At 34.8% G+C, this 18,544-nt stretch overlaps 3 protein-coding genes and 1 pseudogene across 3 annotated transcripts; 1 reads left to right on the top strand and 3 right to left on the bottom strand.

Annotated features, from left to right (window-relative positions):
- The first annotated feature begins 2,808 nt into the window (after nucleotides 1-2,808).
- LOC120280630 (E3 ubiquitin-protein ligase At1g63170-like) lies at nucleotides 2,809-6,839 on the top strand. Its single transcript, XM_039287510.1, is given in 6 exon segments — nucleotides 2,809-2,956; nucleotides 3,651-4,481; nucleotides 5,159-5,284; nucleotides 5,361-5,565; nucleotides 5,568-5,657; nucleotides 6,122-6,839. Coding segments are annotated over 5 exon segments (1,323 nt in total). The 5' UTR covers nucleotides 2,809-2,956; nucleotides 3,651-3,813; the 3' UTR covers nucleotides 6,356-6,839.
- Nucleotides 6,840-7,780: 941 nt separating this feature from the next.
- Nucleotides 7,781-8,433, bottom strand: LOC120281267. Its single transcript, XM_039288133.1, has 2 exons — nucleotides 8,275-8,433; nucleotides 7,781-7,981 (listed from the first exon to the last, which is right to left on the bottom strand). Exons 1-2 carry the CDS (start codon nucleotides 8,431-8,433, stop codon nucleotides 7,781-7,783), a joined length of 360 nt encoding a protein of 119 aa, XP_039144067.1.
- On the bottom strand, nucleotides 7,901-12,486 carry LOC120281320 (protein FAR1-RELATED SEQUENCE 11-like). Its single transcript, XM_039288174.1, has 6 exons — nucleotides 12,127-12,486; nucleotides 10,644-11,785; nucleotides 10,109-10,552; nucleotides 9,133-10,014; nucleotides 8,127-8,396; nucleotides 7,901-7,992 (listed from the first exon to the last, which is right to left on the bottom strand). Exons 2-4 carry the CDS (start codon nucleotides 11,664-11,666, stop codon nucleotides 9,451-9,453), a joined length of 2,031 nt encoding a protein of 676 aa, XP_039144108.1. The 5' UTR covers nucleotides 11,667-11,785; nucleotides 12,127-12,486; the 3' UTR covers nucleotides 7,901-7,992; nucleotides 8,127-8,396; nucleotides 9,133-9,450.
- Nucleotides 12,487-12,794: 308 nt separating this feature from the next.
- LOC120280051 lies at nucleotides 12,795-18,544 on the bottom strand (annotated as a pseudogene).

Here is an 18,544-nt window from a genome sequence, read left to right as displayed (position 1 = left end):
AGAAAGATTATTACATCAACAAGAAAGAACAAAGGTAGTTGAAGGTTGTTCAACTAACTCAAGAAGTAGTCCTTTTGTGGTTTAGATGCAGCCACCTTATGTATATCTAGCTTGTGCTGTTTTAAGTGTTCTAGGAAATTTGGTCCACTTGGACTTAGTCAAGTTTTTGGGTGTTGTATGAATGGGTGAACAATTTTAATTCTCCCACACAAATTAAACATGTTCTCATTGTCCAATGCTTGGGCACCATAAACAAAGCAATGTTTTGGTTTTAATCAAGTATGCCTAATACTAGAAATCTTGATATATGCATTCATATGATCCCACACATTATCAGTAGTGTTCATGTTGTACGCTATAACTATTATTGTTTTTTGATCGTGATGTAGGTGTACACTAGAACTATTAGTGTTTCTTGATCCTGATATGGGTCCTCTGTAAGAAGATCAGTGTTTCCTTCTTTTTCAGGATTGCATGATTAGGAGATTTATCTTTAAGAGGTCGTTAAACTACCGTAACTGATGTACTTCTTACTTAATTACATGTTTTTTTTATGGCACCTGTCATTTTTGTCATAAAAAAAAAATCTACCAATTTTATTTTAGACATAAACAATTTATCCAAAAATAAAAAAAATAAAAAAGTGGTTACTTTAAAAATGATTAGAGAGATTGCCTTTCTAATCATTCAACGCTCACAGATGATGTGTCAAACGCAGGACGCAATAATGTACTTTGAGATTAGGATCCTTCAAAGCTCACAATTTATCAATAAGAACTCAACCATTTATTGATGATCATGATGTTAATTATTTTAATGATTTGTGGTTTTATTTGTCACTTGTAATATTATGTATTGAACACATGTGTTACTTGTAGAATTTTGCATCGAATATATTGGTTATTTACTTCATTTTGTAATTGAATTATTATATGTTGATACATTTGGCTGAAAAATTATTTTGACAACCATGATTTGTAAGGATTATTAAAATTTATTATTATTGTTTTTATGTTCCCTATTAGTGAAATTTTGAAACAAATTAGAAATAAATTAATATGTTTTAAAATATAATTTATTATTTTAATTAAGAAACAAATTAGAAACCCGAACAATTTCTATTTCTAATAAAAAAACAAATTTAAAACAAAAATTTTCGTTTCTAATATTTCTAATTTCTCAAATGGATCTATAATGTACTGGAATTAGAAATGATTTTTTTATTTCAATTTTCAAAATTTAGCAACGGAATTGATTCCTTAATCAATTTGTTTCTAAGTTCATAAATAGATTTGAATTATAAATGGATTTTTTTCCATTTTCGTTGCTAATCTATTTATAATTTTAAAAATAAACCACCACTTTTTAATAACCATGAATCCTATTTCTAATCAGTTGTTAAACTGAATTAGCAAGAGATTATAAATGAGGAAAACTATAATTTCTTTATAGCGGACACTTGTAAAACTAAAAATCTAAATAAAATTAGAAAAGACTCCTGATTTATTTTCAGTTATTTATACAAAATATACAATTTATGAATTCCTCACCCAGTGGATGTAGAGATTTTTTAATTCTAATTGGTTGGCCTTATTCATTGAAAGAGCATTCCTACTAATATAATTGCATTCATTTTTAATGTTCTTTAATAAAAATTTTCAATTAAGATATTCAAATAGTTTGATATCTTATGAACATTGGTTAGTTTTATAGCTTTAACTAATCTTGATAATTATTTATAAAAAAATTATGGATAATTAATCATAACTATTAATATAATAATTATGGATATTTCTTATTGAAAAATTTATAATATTACAATGTAATACAACATTTGATAAAAAAAACATAATAATAAAATTATCTGTCTAACAAAAATTCTTAGTAGAAGACAACATACATGCTTGTTTGAGAGAATAGATTAAAGAAAGAAATATTGGTGTTTTTCCTTCCATAATCTGGCATAATTTGAAAAAAAAAAAATTTGTATTTCTGTCTTTTTTTTTTCTTATATGATTTCTAGAAACATGTATTTTTTTAAGCCAAGTTTATGAACAAATTTATGACGAAATTATTTATTATATTTATTTATTTTTACAAGAGATACTTTAAGATGGCATTGATAGGAGATGCTTATCTCTATACATTCAGTAATTTTTTTTGTCATGTATATATAATTGAGAATTTTTTTTTATCAAGTTTACAATTTTCCCAATTAATTTTTTTTAATTATAAAAACGACAAAACGATTAATAATAGTATTTCTATAGTGTGCAAATTAATGTCTTAAATTTGTCTGTCAAAAATATACTCCTATATATTAAATCCTTAAACATGCCCTAATCACTTCACATGAGAGTGCCACTAATCACTTAAATCAAGTGATTTTGGCAGTTCCCGATTGATCACTCTAACATTTTTTTTTATACATTTTATTAAACTTTTATACAAACAGGGGGATTATGATTGATTTAATTTTAATTTTCTTTTTCCAAAAATAAAAATAAAAAATAAAAAATGGTGGGCCACACCAAAGTCCAATATCCACAAATCCAACGGCTTTGATCTCAAACACGAAATTCAAAGAATTATTAAATAAATAAATAAATAAACATTAAAAAAAAAATTCAAAAGCTAGAGAGTCTCATCAGATTCAACGCTTCCACTCACTATCTAAGTCTTATATAAATTAATATATAAATATATATATATATAATATAATAATAGTAAATTAATATTTAAAAAAGAAAATTCCAAAACGGGTCGGCAATAAACGGGCGGAGACCCGAAATTAGAGCTAGTTGATAGATTGAATCCGATAAAAAATCCCATTTTTCGTTTTTTTCGGTTTCCTGTTGTTTAGGTTTCAACAACCCCCGCGAGGAATCGAAGAGCAAGAGTTGGGGGGCTGAATTCGATTCCCAGCCCCCCGCCCTCCTGGTTCATCGCCACTTTTGTAAGATTCTCTCTCCTTGTTCTAGGGTTTTTCGCCCTTTTTTGTTGATGAAATCGGTGTTTTTTTTGGTTGATTTTGGTTTTTTTTATTGAGGTTTTGTGTTTTTGGATTGGAATTGATGATTCATTGATTGATTATTTAGTAATTGTTGGATTTTTGACCGGATTTGATTTTGCGGACATTTGATAGCTAGGGATTGGTTGTTGATTTAGCTCGATTGAGTTTTGGATTTTTTACTCTTTGTTGGTTTGGAATAGTTTGATTGAGAAGGGGATAGTTTTGTTGAAGTTTTTGGAATTGGCACCAAAAATCTGCAGGTTTTTGCCATTCCATCCTTATCTTACTTTGTGATTTAATATTGTATTTGTGCTGGATGTTTGTTTAATTGTTTTAGAAATATGGTCTTTTGGGTTCCTTAGTGTCAATGCATTATTGAGCTTCTTAGATAGCAAAAAGATTATGAATATTTTGCTGCCTGCAATTCATGCCACTGTGCTTGCATTGGAACTTTGGAAGGTTTCATTATCTACATATTGAAACATTTTTTGTGACTTTTTGGTTGCCAGATGGGCTTGGTCCTATATAAGTTCATTCTTTTCAAATGCTTGGGTGCTTTGCCTGTATCTTGTGAGATGCTACTCTAGGATATTTAGTAATGTGATTATGGTAATGTGGCAATTTTCTAATTTTGTAGGTTGGATTGGATTGGCCTCAATAAGAGACAGAGAAGTTCAGCCAGTTTTTATTCTATAACTTAAAGTTGGTTTATAGAGAAGAAGCACCTATGAGGCTAAGGGTTCTGGCCAGCTAGATATTTGTAATGCATCGTTTTATATCAATTCTGCTGTGGCATTTTGATGGCTATTCCTGTACTGCAATCACTGAGTGAAGATCAAACTGATAGAGTACCTTTGCTGATGGAACAGTCTATAAGTCAAGATACTCATGAACATATAGTTAATATACCTCAAACAGGTGTTGCGTCCACGTCAACATCTAATGGAGATGATTTCACTGACTCGGATGAATTGCATCAAGAGGATAGAACTTCAGCAAGTTTACAAGCTCCTAGCACGCAGTCATTTTTACTCTCACCCACTGTATCCAACTCCAGAAATTCTTCTGTTACAAGGAGAGGTGATACCTATGGTCGTCGTCACAGGAGCCCCTTGAATTCTGGTTTTTGGATTTCTGTTGAGCTTGTTGTCAATTTGAGCCAGATTACAGCGGCAGTTATCGTTCTCTCCTTGTCCAGGGATGAGCATCCACGGGCTCCGTTATTCACATGGATCATGGGCTATACAGTAGGATGTATTGCTAGTCTACCTCATCTTTATTGGCGTTACATTCACCGCAGCAGTCAGGGTTCTGATCAGGACTCAGCTCATTTACGTAGAAATTCATCTCAAAACAACCATATTGAGTCAAATTCTTACACTACCATCACTGTTACTCAAGGAGAAGGCCAACAAAATGCTACTCTATCTTCACGTTTTGGACGAAATTTAATTACTTTCAGTCCCAGGTACTGTTGATATTGTTTATTGTTTTTCCTACATCATTATAGATATTCTGTTTTTTTCTGTTTAGTTAACATTTTCTACATGATCCAGACCTTTTGATATTTAACCTTTATGTTTCTCTTATATGGAAATTCCCTGTATTTTACATGGCTTATTTTCAGACTCTTCCCAGCAGATAGAACTTCTTGTCTTCTTAGTTTTTATAACAATTTTTCTAAACGTTGCCTCTTCTTGGTTTTTAGCATGTCTCTTTCTATAATTAAAATGCTTCTTCCTATAATTATGTGGAGTATTTTGAAAAGCTGGTAAAGATGCTAGGAGAATTATCTTAAGAGTCCTCAAGGTCCAACTTGGATTTGTCAATTCAACTGTAATATCAGACATTCATAAATATTTATTTTCCACAAGAGAAATGCTTCACCTTTACATGAACTTCAACCAAATATCAGGAAAATAAAAACCATGGACTTCTTTAGCTCCACCTTTTTCTTTGTAATTGTTGTTTCATTGATATTTTGAGATCTTAATATTATAGTGTACAAGCCCTTGCAATGCAGATTTCCTTGAATGAAGAAGTCTTTCTAGTTTGGTTTTGCCTGCCACTCTGAACATTGGTGTATGCTCTTATTTTGGAAATTGTTTCTTCCCATTAAATTGATATATGCTATTTGCTTACCAGATTAAACGCATTTGTCGACCACTTAAAGATGGCTCTGGATTGCTTCTTTGCTGTGTGGTTTGTTGTTGGGAATGTGTGGATTTTTGGGGGACACTCTTCTGCTGCTGATGCTCCCAATTTGTACAGGTATACATGTGGTTCATAAATTTTTATTACTTACACCTTATTGCAGTCTAACTTCTTTATACTCCAAAACTTACAGGCTATGTATAGTGTTCCTGGCATTTAGCTGCATTGGGTATGCCATGCCGTTCATTTTGTGTGCAACAATATGCTGCTGCTTGCCTTGCATAATATCGATATTAGGCTTCAGAGAGGATATGAACCAGACAAGGGGAGCGACACCTGAATCGATCAATGCCTTGCCTAGTTACAAGTTCAAGTTAAAAAGAGCCTGTACAGGAGAGGTAAAATGAGGATAACTCAGAAAAGCATAGGTGAGGGTGGGATCTTGGCTGCTGGTACTGACAAGGAACGAGCTATTTCTGCCGAAGATGCTGTGAGTTTTTATTGCTATCGTCTCTAACTTCCATAGCTCAAGAGAAACATCCTTGTGGCCTATGATAAAAAATTTTAGTTGAAAGTGCACTTTTCATCTTTAAGGTATATTGAGATATACACTGGTTCTTGATCCTAAAATATACCCAATTTGGCCCTTGAACTAAGAATTTCGTACCAGAGTAGTCCCTAAGCTATGAAAAAGGTGAGCAGTTTTTGTTCTTTTTAACAGGACTTTGACAATCCTTGAAGCTAAACAAACAGTTCTTGTTTCTAGGGACAAATTTAATTTTAGGTATAGATCAGGGATAAAAAATGCACTTACACCAAAATTTTAAGCTCCAATATTTGGAGATCATAGATGAGTAGGTGGCATTTGGTCGACAATGGGCCATGAGCAAAATCAAAAATATTAGTTAGTCCTCAACATTACGGTAATTTACATTGGTGTTCTGTTGGCTGTAGGTTTGCTGCATCTGCCTAGCAAAGTACGTAGACAACGATGAGCTACGTGAACTGCCATGCACCCACTTCTTCCACACTGAATGTGTTGATAAATGGCTCAAGATAAATGCATCATGTCCTCTTTGTAAATTTGAGGTCGGTGAGGCTGCGGGCGCAACTTCTGGTTCCAATTCCGGCAGTCACAATGATGATCGAAGGGTGGGAAGTGGAGGGGACCTTCAAGAAACACAGTAATGACACCTCTGCTTCTGCCGAAGATTTTTTAATCAATGAGGGACATATGTATGTATTCTCCCTTGTCTGTTGATGCTGGTATGCAACCTGCATCATTTCTAGTCCCTTGTTTAGAGAAGAATTACCTTAAAGCTTCAGCATATAACAAAGTCAGAACCGATGGTTTGCTTATGGCTTTGAGATCTTTACTAGACCGGATGATCAAATGGGGGATCATTTGTTGTATAAGAAAGATGGAATGCACTCATTAGAGAGACAAGAGCACTAGGTTTGTGATGGCTTCTGATTTTGTAATTCATAGGAAAAGGAAAAAAAAAGGTGGACAGGGATGATACAATGGAAGTAAACACCATTTGCATGTAGACTTTGATATAATCTCATGTGTTATGATAAAACCAAGGTTTTGTAAAGGCTATATGTTGTAAACTGGCAGGATCATGAGTGTTGATATGATACAGAATGTCTAAGAAAATAGCTTTTATTATTTTGTGATCTTAAGGTTTTGTGTGATGTTGCATTGGTTTTTGATTTTTTTTTTTTTCAAAGTTGTTGAATCATGGTTGTGTTTTGATGTCCATTTGTTTTCTGAAAGCGATATTAGCTTTCCGTGATTTATCAAAGATGATTTTATTCACAACTAATCTAAATCTTTAGTTTCTGAATTAAGAGTCAATTGGTTATCTAATTTTGGCAAATTAAAAATTGGGTAGTTATTTTTTCACTACCAATCTATGAACCAAGCACTCAAAATGATTTTTTTTTCCGAGATATGAAAGATATATACAATGCAATTTAATACTAAACTCAATTTTTTTTTTTACAATTAATAAACAATCAAATAATGCATATTACTTGTAAATTTAAATAAAACAATGAAGTTTATTAATTTTAAAACTAACTCTACTAAGATATAATTGTCATTCTATTAACATATTTCCAAAATGAATCTCTTTAAACTTTTATCCATATATTTTATAAGCGTTAATCAAACCCCATGCAAACTAAATTCCAAACAACCCCACAAAATAGAGATTTTTTTCCCCAAGACGAGCGGTTTAGGCAGGGGCATGCACAAATCTCGGCGGAGCAAATAAAAACAGGGCCCACGCACACATGGGCACTGGAACTATCCGCATACAATCACTACTCACACTCCCAGAAATATGCCCTCACTTATATTTCAAATTTTCATCACTTATGAAAAGATTTTTAATAGAGGATCTCAATTATCAATAGACCACTCGGTCGTTGTTCACAAAATAGAGATTTTAGTTTCATAATGTTACGAGGGTTAAATTTATTCCAAGCAGTGTCAGTGTTGGTTGCACACCAACCAAACTAAGCACTAGAAGCTTCTCTCTATTTCTACTTCCCTCCATGCCATAACCATACACGATGTCTTGTAATCATCAACACAAACAAACTTCACATGAACATCATGCAAATGGTGGAAATCACCAGGCAAACAAGTCCAACAGAGCTTTCCAATCTTGCTTCATTATCAGCAGGAGCCACCTTAGAACCAGATGAACTACTAGTAGTGCCAGAAGATGTTGTGTTTGTGTTTGTGGATGCATCATCACCAGCTTCTTTGAAAATCTTGGCATCAGGAGAGTCTGGAGAAAGCTTCAAAATACCTTTTAAAAAAGAGAGTCAAGCATTAGAACAACTCAAAAGTGTTTTTCTTTTTTTTTTAATTTTTCTTGAAACTAAAAGGTACAACAAGATAGTAATGGAGTAATGAAGAGTGATTACTAGGACAATCAGATACTTTGGCATCACTGTTGCAGGCTTTGGGCATATGAAGAGCAAGTGTGGTGTTAATAGGGAGTCCAAGTGAGGGATCAGTGCTCTCTTTGATGAGCACACACAGACACTTTGGTTGCTGGCTTCGAACTTTCTCTGTGTCTTCACAGCACTGTGGTGTCGGCTTTCGGTGCAATGCCGCTCACGTATGGTATGCATGAAGCCAGGTTCTGCAACTGGTCTGCACACTCTTTCTCATCCTCCTCCATGGTTGCCACTGTTGACACCAATGTAGCTAGGAACAACATCAAGAACAACTTAACTTTAGCCATGTCTTAAATACTAGTTGCTCTTTATTGTTCATGAATCTTTATTGTTCATGAAGGTGTAGATATATATATAGAGAAGTTTGGATTGCAAGCATTCATGCTTGCAATTACTATTCCTTATCCAAAAATGGGCATTACTATTTATAGGTTCAAAAACCAAGCATGATAAGTTGTGATGATGTAGTTTCATAGTTGGAGTAATAACAACTGATACAATTCATGAACTCAAGAATGTTGATCACAAAATTTCAATCATGGTGATGATGCAAGTGCAATTCTTATTGAAAGAATTGCTGGGTTCTGTTCCCAAAGCAAGATGAGGATTGATTGCTTGCTATTTTACCAATGAAGAGAATAAATGCTTCGGCTGATTGTCAAGAAATGTGTATCTATGTCATTGATGATGTATATGAGATATCCCTATGGGAATAAATCTTATGTCTAGTAACAAATCTCATGGTAAATAATCACCAAAAGCCAGTTCTTTTTTGAGCATCATGCCAAAGAATTTCTATTCTATTCTCTTCTAGTTGTAATTCAATATTTAACTAAAACAAGCTACAACATGGGAGATGACTGACTATTGCACCTATCTCAAACAACAAGAAGAGAATGCAGAGTATTTATGAAGAACAGAAATTATAGTTCTGGGAGCTCAGTAAGAGCGTTAGTGAAGGAAAAGGAATGAAAGGTTTAGAATACCTCCGAAGAACGAAGCTGGCATTAAAGCCAATTAAGGCAAGTACATTTTTTTAAAGCATTTCTGCAGCACAATTTGATGTTCCTGGTCCTCCTGTGGTAATCAACTTTGCCGGATCGATATCGACTGCAAGATCAAATGATGATCGGGGATCTGAGGCAAGGCCATTAGTGGGTGCAATGTCCCTTGCATTGTCATGCAGTTTGTTTTCAGCATGAGCTTTCAATTTTCTTGGTCTTCCTCTAACAGCTGACCTTGGAGGAATAATGTCGAGTGTAGCATCAAGAAGTGTGCTTGGATCAAGATTTGAGGCACCTTCATCAGTAGCCGGCATGTCCCTTACATAAGCAAGAAGCCTGCCCAAATGCCACTGTATGTAATCGAAAACGATCTTTGGTTATAGAAGCTTCTTGGACAATGATAGAAGCTAGAGAACACAGGGCTTGTGAGCGATACTTGTAGCCATTACTTTTAGGAAACAATGAGCTCTCTTTGCACCACCGAACCAACAGATATTTCTCAGGAACAGAGAAGAAGTTCTTCAATGACAGCACTCGGAGAGCATGTCTGCATGGTATTCCAGATGATTCAAACCCTTTGCAGCTGCAATGAATCTCTTCATTCAATGGAATCCAGTTCACCAGGTGACCTCCATCGGACTTCAAGTGGTGTCTGATGATATAACTATCTCCTGATGTTTCAAAAACCGCAAACTGTGTTGACAGCATGATTTCTTTTTGAAATAAGTCAAATGCATGATGGGTAAGGATTGTTGATGCATGTTCTTCCATCGGCATGCATGTTTTGATCTTAACATGCTGATTATTTTCTTGCCTGGTTGCCTCTTCCCCTGCTTGAGTTTGAAAGTCAACTGCAACACTCACCTATAGAATTCCACCAGGGAAAAAAGAAAGAATAACCTTCTTTAAACATTAACTTCTTTCCACAAAATACTTCAATATCAAATAGAAGATTTACCTGTTCAATAAAATCTTTAAGGAGCGTTTGTGAATTCAAGAATCCCCTGAAGAACGTCTTGATTGACAATGAATGTCCAGCAGTCATTGGCCCACCTAGAAACCAACCTTGTAGGTATGGCAGTGCCCAGAAAAGCCTATGAACAGAAAGCAGGCTTACATGTCTATCTAAGTTTAATCCAAATTCAGTAACCATCTGATCCCATTGATGTGAAAAGTCCTCCACAGTCTCCAACTCAAATATTCTCTGAAACTCAGACTTGAACTTCTCATATTGAGAACCAAGCAAAGCAGAAAACCAACTTGAAAACTTGGACATAATATGCCATATAGCAAATGCGTGCTTGGTGTTTGGTAACATGCTCAATGCTGCATCTTTAAGTCCCATATCCAGATCAGTGAGTATTGTTTGTGGGAATTTCCCATCCATGAGCTTCACAAATGACTGCAAAAATCAATCAAATCTCATGAGACAAATTGTGAATGTACGCTGCTCACGTAAATAAAGAAAAAGAGCTCAATTCACACCAACCAACCTGCAAGGCCCATCTAAATGCCTGAGGGGCTTCCTCATGCAAGAGAACACAGCCAAGAAATATTATTTGCCCATGGTTGTCTACACCAAACCACACACCTACAACTTTATCATAAGCATATAGTCGATATGATGTGTCAAAAACCACCATATCTCCAAACACCTTGTATGCACGAACAGAATCTGCATATGACCAGGATATATGCTCAAGTTTATTGTTCTCATCCAGAGTGAAATCATACCGAAAATCGGGGTTCTTATCTTTCATCACTTTACATGCCTTCAGAAGTTCTAATCCTTCATGTTCTCTATCAATACACTTGGAGGCTTGAAGGAAATTTCTCAAGTCCCTCTCTGTGAATGTTAGCTCACCAGACTTCACTCCTTTCTCCATTTCAAGAGTCTTCATTATGAGACTTACACTGCAACCAGCCTTGGCAAGAACTAAGATATGCTCACGGTCAACTGCTGGTATATATCGGTAGGAAGGGAGATGGTGCACATCATTGATATTCAACAATTCATGGTTGTGCACATTATTAAATTTGACAACCAACCATCGAGTTACACCTGATGCCACATCTTTCTTTATAACCATCCGTGCTTCACATTGGCAACGAGCAGACTTTGTCTTCCTCTGGCGCTTCTCTTCTCCACTTTTCCTTGCTAGAGGAGGGCCAGCACGATGACAAACAAGCTCTCTCTTGAAGACTCCTAGAGGATGCTCAGCGTTCCCTTTGGAGCGCTCTCGTCTGATTGCAAAACCATTTTTCTGAGCAAAGCTTGTATAGTACTCCTGTGCCTCATCATCACTCCAGAAAATTTGACCTATGTAAGGAGCGGCGCCAAAAGCATCGATTTCAGAACTATGGATTGTTTCTTGAGCATATTTTGTCTTGCAAGCAGGATCGATCAATGCAACTTCCTCATCCAATTCCTCTTGGATGAAGCATTTCTCATCCCCACAAGGGCATCGTTGCCTCCGAGTCAAGCAACCAACTTTTTTCATAGAAGTTCTTCCCATTCCTACTTGTTCCAGCAACTAAAAAAAATGCTAAAAAAATCCAGCAACTAAAAGCTATCTTCTATGAAGGGTACTCGACATGAATAACGAATTAGAAATTCCAAATGAAGCCCATTACCCTGAAATCAGCAATCATCAGTTCAAGCTGATCAGAACCAAAAAGGAAAACTCATAGCAAACCCAGCAAATTCTTCATCCAATTCATTACAAATGAAAGCACAATTGTAGCGAATCCATTAAAAAATCACAGCAAACAAGCAATATCAACAAACTACAAACAATTTAAACTTTTTATTGGCCCATTCTATCAAACAGCAATATCAACAAACTACATTCTCTATATGATTTCCAGATAACAACATCAATAATAAAACCTAAAACAAAATGCAAGAATTCATCTCCTAAAACACACAAAACAATGAAGAAAAAAAAGCAGAGAAAAAGAAGGCCGAAGCTTTACCAGCAGAGAGAAATTGTAGCACAATCAATTGAACCCGGCTTTTCTGAATGGATTCATCCAGAGATTAGAACAAAACAAGAGCGAAGGAGAGAGGAATTCCATGGGCTAGGGTTAGGGTTTGAGATGGGATTGACGAGGGTTTGTGGAGGAGCTTGAGAAAGAGAAGTCACTCCGGCGGGAATATAAGCGGGAGAGATGATATTCTCACACCTCCGGCGTTTTTAGGAAACCCCGATTCTTTCTTTGCGGGATGAGCGTATCAAATAAGCAAAGATAGAAGAGGAGTGCGGAAAGCGGAATCAAGGGGTGGGAATAACTAGTCAATTGGTTTGGAGAGGAAGGCAAACAAGAGCTCTTGGATCTTGATCTAACGGACCAAAACAAAGCTTCTGAATAACAAACAACTGGATTGTCATTTATCAAATAAAATAAATAATTCTTGCTTTTAATAAATTTTTTTTTTTCTTTTTGGTTTCAAGATTGGATTATTAAACATAATTGATGACAAAATTTAATTAATGTTCATAAAGTATAGCTTGGTCAAAAATATGAGATGAATGTCAAAAGAATGTCTCATTGACAATAACAACCCAACCGCAGAGGAAAAAAGGCATTGTAAAGTTGGAAGTTACATGATATATATATATATATATATATTACAAGTAAAGAACAGTATTTATACACAGTTGAAATCAAAGAAGCAATTGTGATACAGAGCCAGCCAACAGATTACTTGTTAGTTGCGCCGATAAACTATCAGTATCATAAAGCTACGCATATAATGTTTAGAATGATTCTCTTCTATTCCTTGTGCATCGATTGAAGCTAGTGTGCGACTGATGACAAATGAATAACTAAATTTTCACGCGCTCGAGAGCATGCATGTTACCGTTCAATGATTCAGCATCTATACTCTTGGTTTGTTGAGAATGGACTCATGCACATTGGCAGACCGGTAGCACAGGAGGTAAAAATAGGACAGCATGGATCAGACACAAGTCGAGGAGTCATCGAATGTTCGGATTTATAGAAGTGTAAGACAGGCAATACTTACTGGCAACAGAATCAAGATCAATGAAGACTGTTTCGAGTAGTCTGTGAACCGTGATACAATCAACAAGTCTCCATTCTCTCACAGGCACCAAAAAAAAAAACATTGCTATTAAGAGTAATAAAAGCTAAGCTAGGAAAATTAACAATAGCAGGAGAAATTACCTTTGAGCAAGATTATTTGTTGAATCTTCGATTATTTTAATCGCTTCAGCTTTCTTACCTGGTTCCAAAACATGGAGCATCTCTGCGGCTGCTGCTCTATGAGGCAATGAATCTGCTAGTACAAGAGATTTACGGATTTACGGCTGATGGTCAGTCAATGAAACTATAGAAATTTAAGAAGCACATAATAAAGAAACCCTTTATTTTCTTAGAGGAGAGACTTGTTTACTACAGTAAGTGAGTTTCCATGTAATTGTCTGCAAATAAAAAGAAAGATGAATACTTTAACAGTTCTAATAATTCAGAGGAAGGTTGGTGGTTGGATGGTGCAGGCATGGCATGACAACCTTATATTGAGACGTTCTGCATTATGAACACTAAACTTCTCTGAACTAGTGACAGGGGCCGCAAGGTTGCTAATTTTGTGGAAGAATTTAAGCTGTCAGAGTATAATCCACTATTAGGAAATAAATAAAATTCAAAAGTTTAAACATCACACTACACAAGTATTACCACCTAAGCAAATTGGTGATATTCAGACATGCCAGAAATTATCTGAGCCACCATCGAATTTAAAAAATAAATAGTTAATGTAGTACCAGGCAGCGATGGTAGTCAGCGTTATTATCATCCAGCACCAGCATTTGCTTGACAGCCGGAAAAACTATATATATATATATATATATATATTGGTAAACTCAAGAAAGCCAGCAAAAGTATCCCATACTTTTCCATAATCATGGTAACAAAACCCCAAACATATAAAGGACATCATAAAGATAGATACTTATACTGTAACAAGCTTTTATCAGGCAAGCAAGCGTAACTAATATAAGGAGGCAAAATTTTGATAGAGCAATTTATTTGTAAACTCAAGTGGTTGATTTTACAAATTGCTGTCCTTGAGTTTGAGTTTGAGCTTGAGCTTGAGATCTAGAGATGTAAGTCTGAAGCTTCCTAAAACTCAAAATGGACACTGAGACAAAAATAGAATGCGCCATGCACAAGTTAATGAAGTCTGAAGGGCAAGCACACTCTGGAATCTAAAGTGCAAAATGGAATTTCTGAAATCAAAGGACTGAATCAGGATTGAAGCTTCCCTACCTGTGCAACAATGAATATTCTGATGTGTACAGAAACTCATTTCAGGTTAATTCATAAACTTTGCTAAACTAACATTAGGGGGTAGAGTGCATGGAAGGAAGTTAATTTCAGCCTAAAATGATATATTCACTCATACAAAACCTCATATAGATGGACTATACTTCAAATATCATGTGTTTTTCTGTAGTCAATGTGATAGGGATTCTACAGGCGTCAATCTATCTTACATAACTGAGTGAGATATGAATCATATGATATAAACAAAAGCAGGTCCTCCTCTGCCAGCAAAAGGTATGTAGAGATAATGGGCCATAAAGAGAATAGAGGTTTGGGAACTATATGGCATAGCAAAGGCATTCCAGATCAATCATCCAACAAATTCTTGATCATAAGGAAATTATAATTTCAGCTTCTACTTCTTAGCAACTAGCGTCAACGGGTCAATGTAACTACAACTAGCTACAAAAATCTAAGCCACACTTCTTTGCAGCAAATGAGCAAAGTGAAGCATTTGAGCAACCATCAGTAACTCATCCTAAATGTGGATCTAATTTGATATTTAGTTCAAAATTTCAAAAGTTCTAAAATATAAATTTGAAATTAATGACAAGCAACTATCACCAATGAGACAACTTAATTGTAAATGTCAGAATTCATAACAAGGAGTGACCTATATAGATTATCCCCATTCTCTAGCTGACCGAGCTTCACTAAGATGGAAACCATTTGTTCCTTAAATGTTGATTTATCGACCTGGCACAGAATTAACAGAAAGAGACAGTAAACCAAATATAATGTATATTAAGTGCATCAAGTATCCATCCATAATTATCTGGAATACTCCAGCATATTCCCAGGCAACCCAAAGAAAATCTGTCCACCAAATTCACATCCAATAGGTATCATCATTACAAATAATTTGATCCAAAGCAATTTTGAAAAAACTTATTTGGTGGTGTAATTTATAAACATACAATCTTAGCCTCCTTGTGCATTTCTTCAAGAGCTCTTTCAAGTAAACCGCATTCTTCTAGCAAGGAAATCTGCAAAAAGCCTAATTAATCAAAGAGACAAAGGGTACATCAACTTTTACATGAAGAAGAGATTAATGCCAATATTCATGGATAACAAATGCACAAATAAGCTTTCTCAGCACAAAATTGGCTCTCAAGTCGAGTAAATGAACAAGACTTTCCATTCTGTTCTGAGGGATCACGGAGAACAATAGATAGTGCAACTGATGCTCTTGAAAGAGCTCTTGAAGAAATGCACAAGGAGGTATCATCATTACAAATAATTTGATCCAAAGCAATTTTGAAAAAAATTATTTGGTGGTGTAAATTATAAACATACAATCTTAGCCTCCTTGTGTATTTCTTCAAGAGCTCTTTCAAGTAAACTGCATTCTTCTAGCAAGGAAATCTGCAAAAAGCGTAATTAGTCAAAGAGACAAAGAGTACCTCAACTTTTACATGAAGAAGAGATTAATGCCAATATTCGTGGTTAACAAATGCACAAATAAGCTTTCTCAGCACAAAATTGGCTCTCAAGTCGAGTAAACGAACAAGACTTTCCATTCTGTCCTGAGGGATCACGGAGAACAATAGATAGCGCAACTGATGCTCTTGTGATAGCATAAGCACTATGTAGCTACTTTGCAATGTGCCAAATATTAAATGTGAATGTTTTATTAAATATTAACCAATCATTTTAGAGAACAATTCTTTGAATTGAAAAGAGAAAAATGCATTTGTTACAAATCAATTAAAATATTTAATATATTATTATAGCAAGAAAATGATCAATATTCATTTATATGCTTCTATGGTCGACCTTCATACAAAATTTGTAAACACAACTAATTTTACCACCTATAATTGAATTTACTTGTACACCAACTATTGAGGTTTATTAGCAGCTCTGATAAATTGTGTCTATACCCTCATAAAAATAATGAATATTATTATTATTATTATTATTTGGAGATCTCATCACAGATGTCAGCAAACCAAAAGTGGTGAAAATTAGTGAAGTGATACATTCGGCATCCATATAATTAGGTGAAATTAAAAGATTAAAATGTACAAGATTCAAGAATTTCAATTACAAAGATAAGTCTCTAGCTCTGATGAAGATAGAGAATTTAAACAAATGATCTTGATTAGGAGAAAATTTGAGAAAATAAAAATATATGCATTTGAAGTATAATAAAAATAAACATACAGAATATTAAGATCTTTCATAAAGCACAGAAAACAAATCCCACCAATTTGAGAGCCTTAGCCTTCTAACTTGTGAGAGTAATTTATCAGAAACGTCATTTTTTGTAGTTCTCTTAAAATGAGACAAGTTTTACTGAATTTATTTTTTAGAATTGGTAAACATTTAAAAAATTGGTCTAAATGGAAAAGAAAATGGAAAAATGGTGCTAGAATACATGCCTTAAGTGTTCTAAGACCAATCTTCCATATAGGACCTTATCTATTAAACATAAGGAACTTTAACTAATCATTGACAAGGCATAACATAATACCCAAACTTCCAGTTAGTCGTAAGTACAAATTTTTGCAACTCATTAATCTCAAACATTTTAAATGGAGAATGCACTAATGTCTCAATTTGTAGGGCAATAGTTCCACTAAGCTCTAGTTTAGCCTTATGCTTTGATATGGAAAAGAAATAAAGACCACAAAAGTGAAACAAATAACATACGGCATAATTAAAACTTTGAATATACAAATAATGTTTTGCCAAAAATGAATAAAACTTCAATTACCTTGTATAATAGCATTTCTCCATGCTCCTAGCGCTCACTATCTGGAGGATAATCATCTTCAAACGTACCTTCATAAGCCTCCAAAATTTCTATTGCCTTTGAGGAACTATCAGATGAAAACAGTGAAAATAACTGAAGAGAAAACTCTTCTAAGGAAAACAAAGAATGAGAAAAGAGGATGTGAGTTGGTGGGGGGTGTAATCATTACCAATATTCAGAGCTTGCTAAATACAACCAACAAACAAACTACATTGAAAATATAAAAAAGCATCCCACCTCCAGGGTACCTCCAAACGGATACTTTTCAGTGTGGAACTTGAAGAGACACGTCAAACCTGAGCACAACAAAACTTACTAATTGGGGCCATGCAAACATCACTACTTCAGAAAAGGAAACAAGGTAAATGATCATCCTAGTCATAGATACTCAGAAAAGGAGCCACCAACAGGACAATCAATCTCAAGCATCCATCCTTGTATTACATAATGATGAAAAAACACAATTTAAAAACTTTGTCCCCAAAGTCTACGATATAAAATAATCAAATAAGAAGTTGATAAAATTCACTTGCAAAGTTGTTCCAATATTGGGAAACTGAACATTTCAGCAAAAATAAAAAATAAAAAACCAGAAATATAACATACTTGCAGTTCAAATTATTTGCAACAGCAAAGCCAATCAAGTTTGTCTTGGGATTAATGACAAAAGTTGTTGTCTAGTTTCAACAAATCCTGACAAATCCTGCATTTGAGCCTGCAAAATTACATGGAAAGCATTCAAACTACAACTGCAAAATATAATGTACTTCAGTGTTTCTATATAACATATTATCCTGCTCCTGGAAACACCACATAATGCAAATGTAAGACAAATATATCTAGAACCCACCTGTAACAGTGACAGGCCCCTTAAAAAATCTCAATATTATTGTCTGCATCAATCCTTAGAGCATTTCTATAGCATTTAATTGCTTCCATGTATTCCCTGTCAGATCGATAAAGAAGTCCATAGACATGCCAAAAACACAAGAATCGGATAATAAACAACAGCACTAACCGCAAAATTCCAGCTTTCATCAATCTAGGATCAAATTGGCACAATTCCAGCTTTCATCAATATAGGATCAAATTGGTCCGAATTAAAGCATAGATACAGGAAAGCGGAGAGTGTGTGAGGGACTTACGACAATGACTTTGAAGACGTTGGACTCCTTGGTTGGAAGAGAAGACCCCATTCTCTCCATTCTCTCCTCCAAGGGATCTCCGCGAAACCCTACAGGAGAGAAGAGAAGAGAAGAGAAGAGAATGAAGAACGCGAGCGAG

The sequence above is a fragment of the Dioscorea cayenensis genome, chromosome 17 (genome assembly GCF_009730915.1).
Source record: "Dioscorea cayenensis subsp. rotundata cultivar TDr96_F1 chromosome 17, TDr96_F1_v2_PseudoChromosome.rev07_lg8_w22 25.fasta, whole genome shotgun sequence".
Lineage (NCBI taxonomy): Eukaryota > Viridiplantae > Streptophyta > Magnoliopsida > Dioscoreales > Dioscoreaceae > Dioscorea > Dioscorea cayenensis.
Note: the sequence above shows the minus strand (reverse complement) of the source record. Positions and strands in the feature narration are given on the sequence as shown.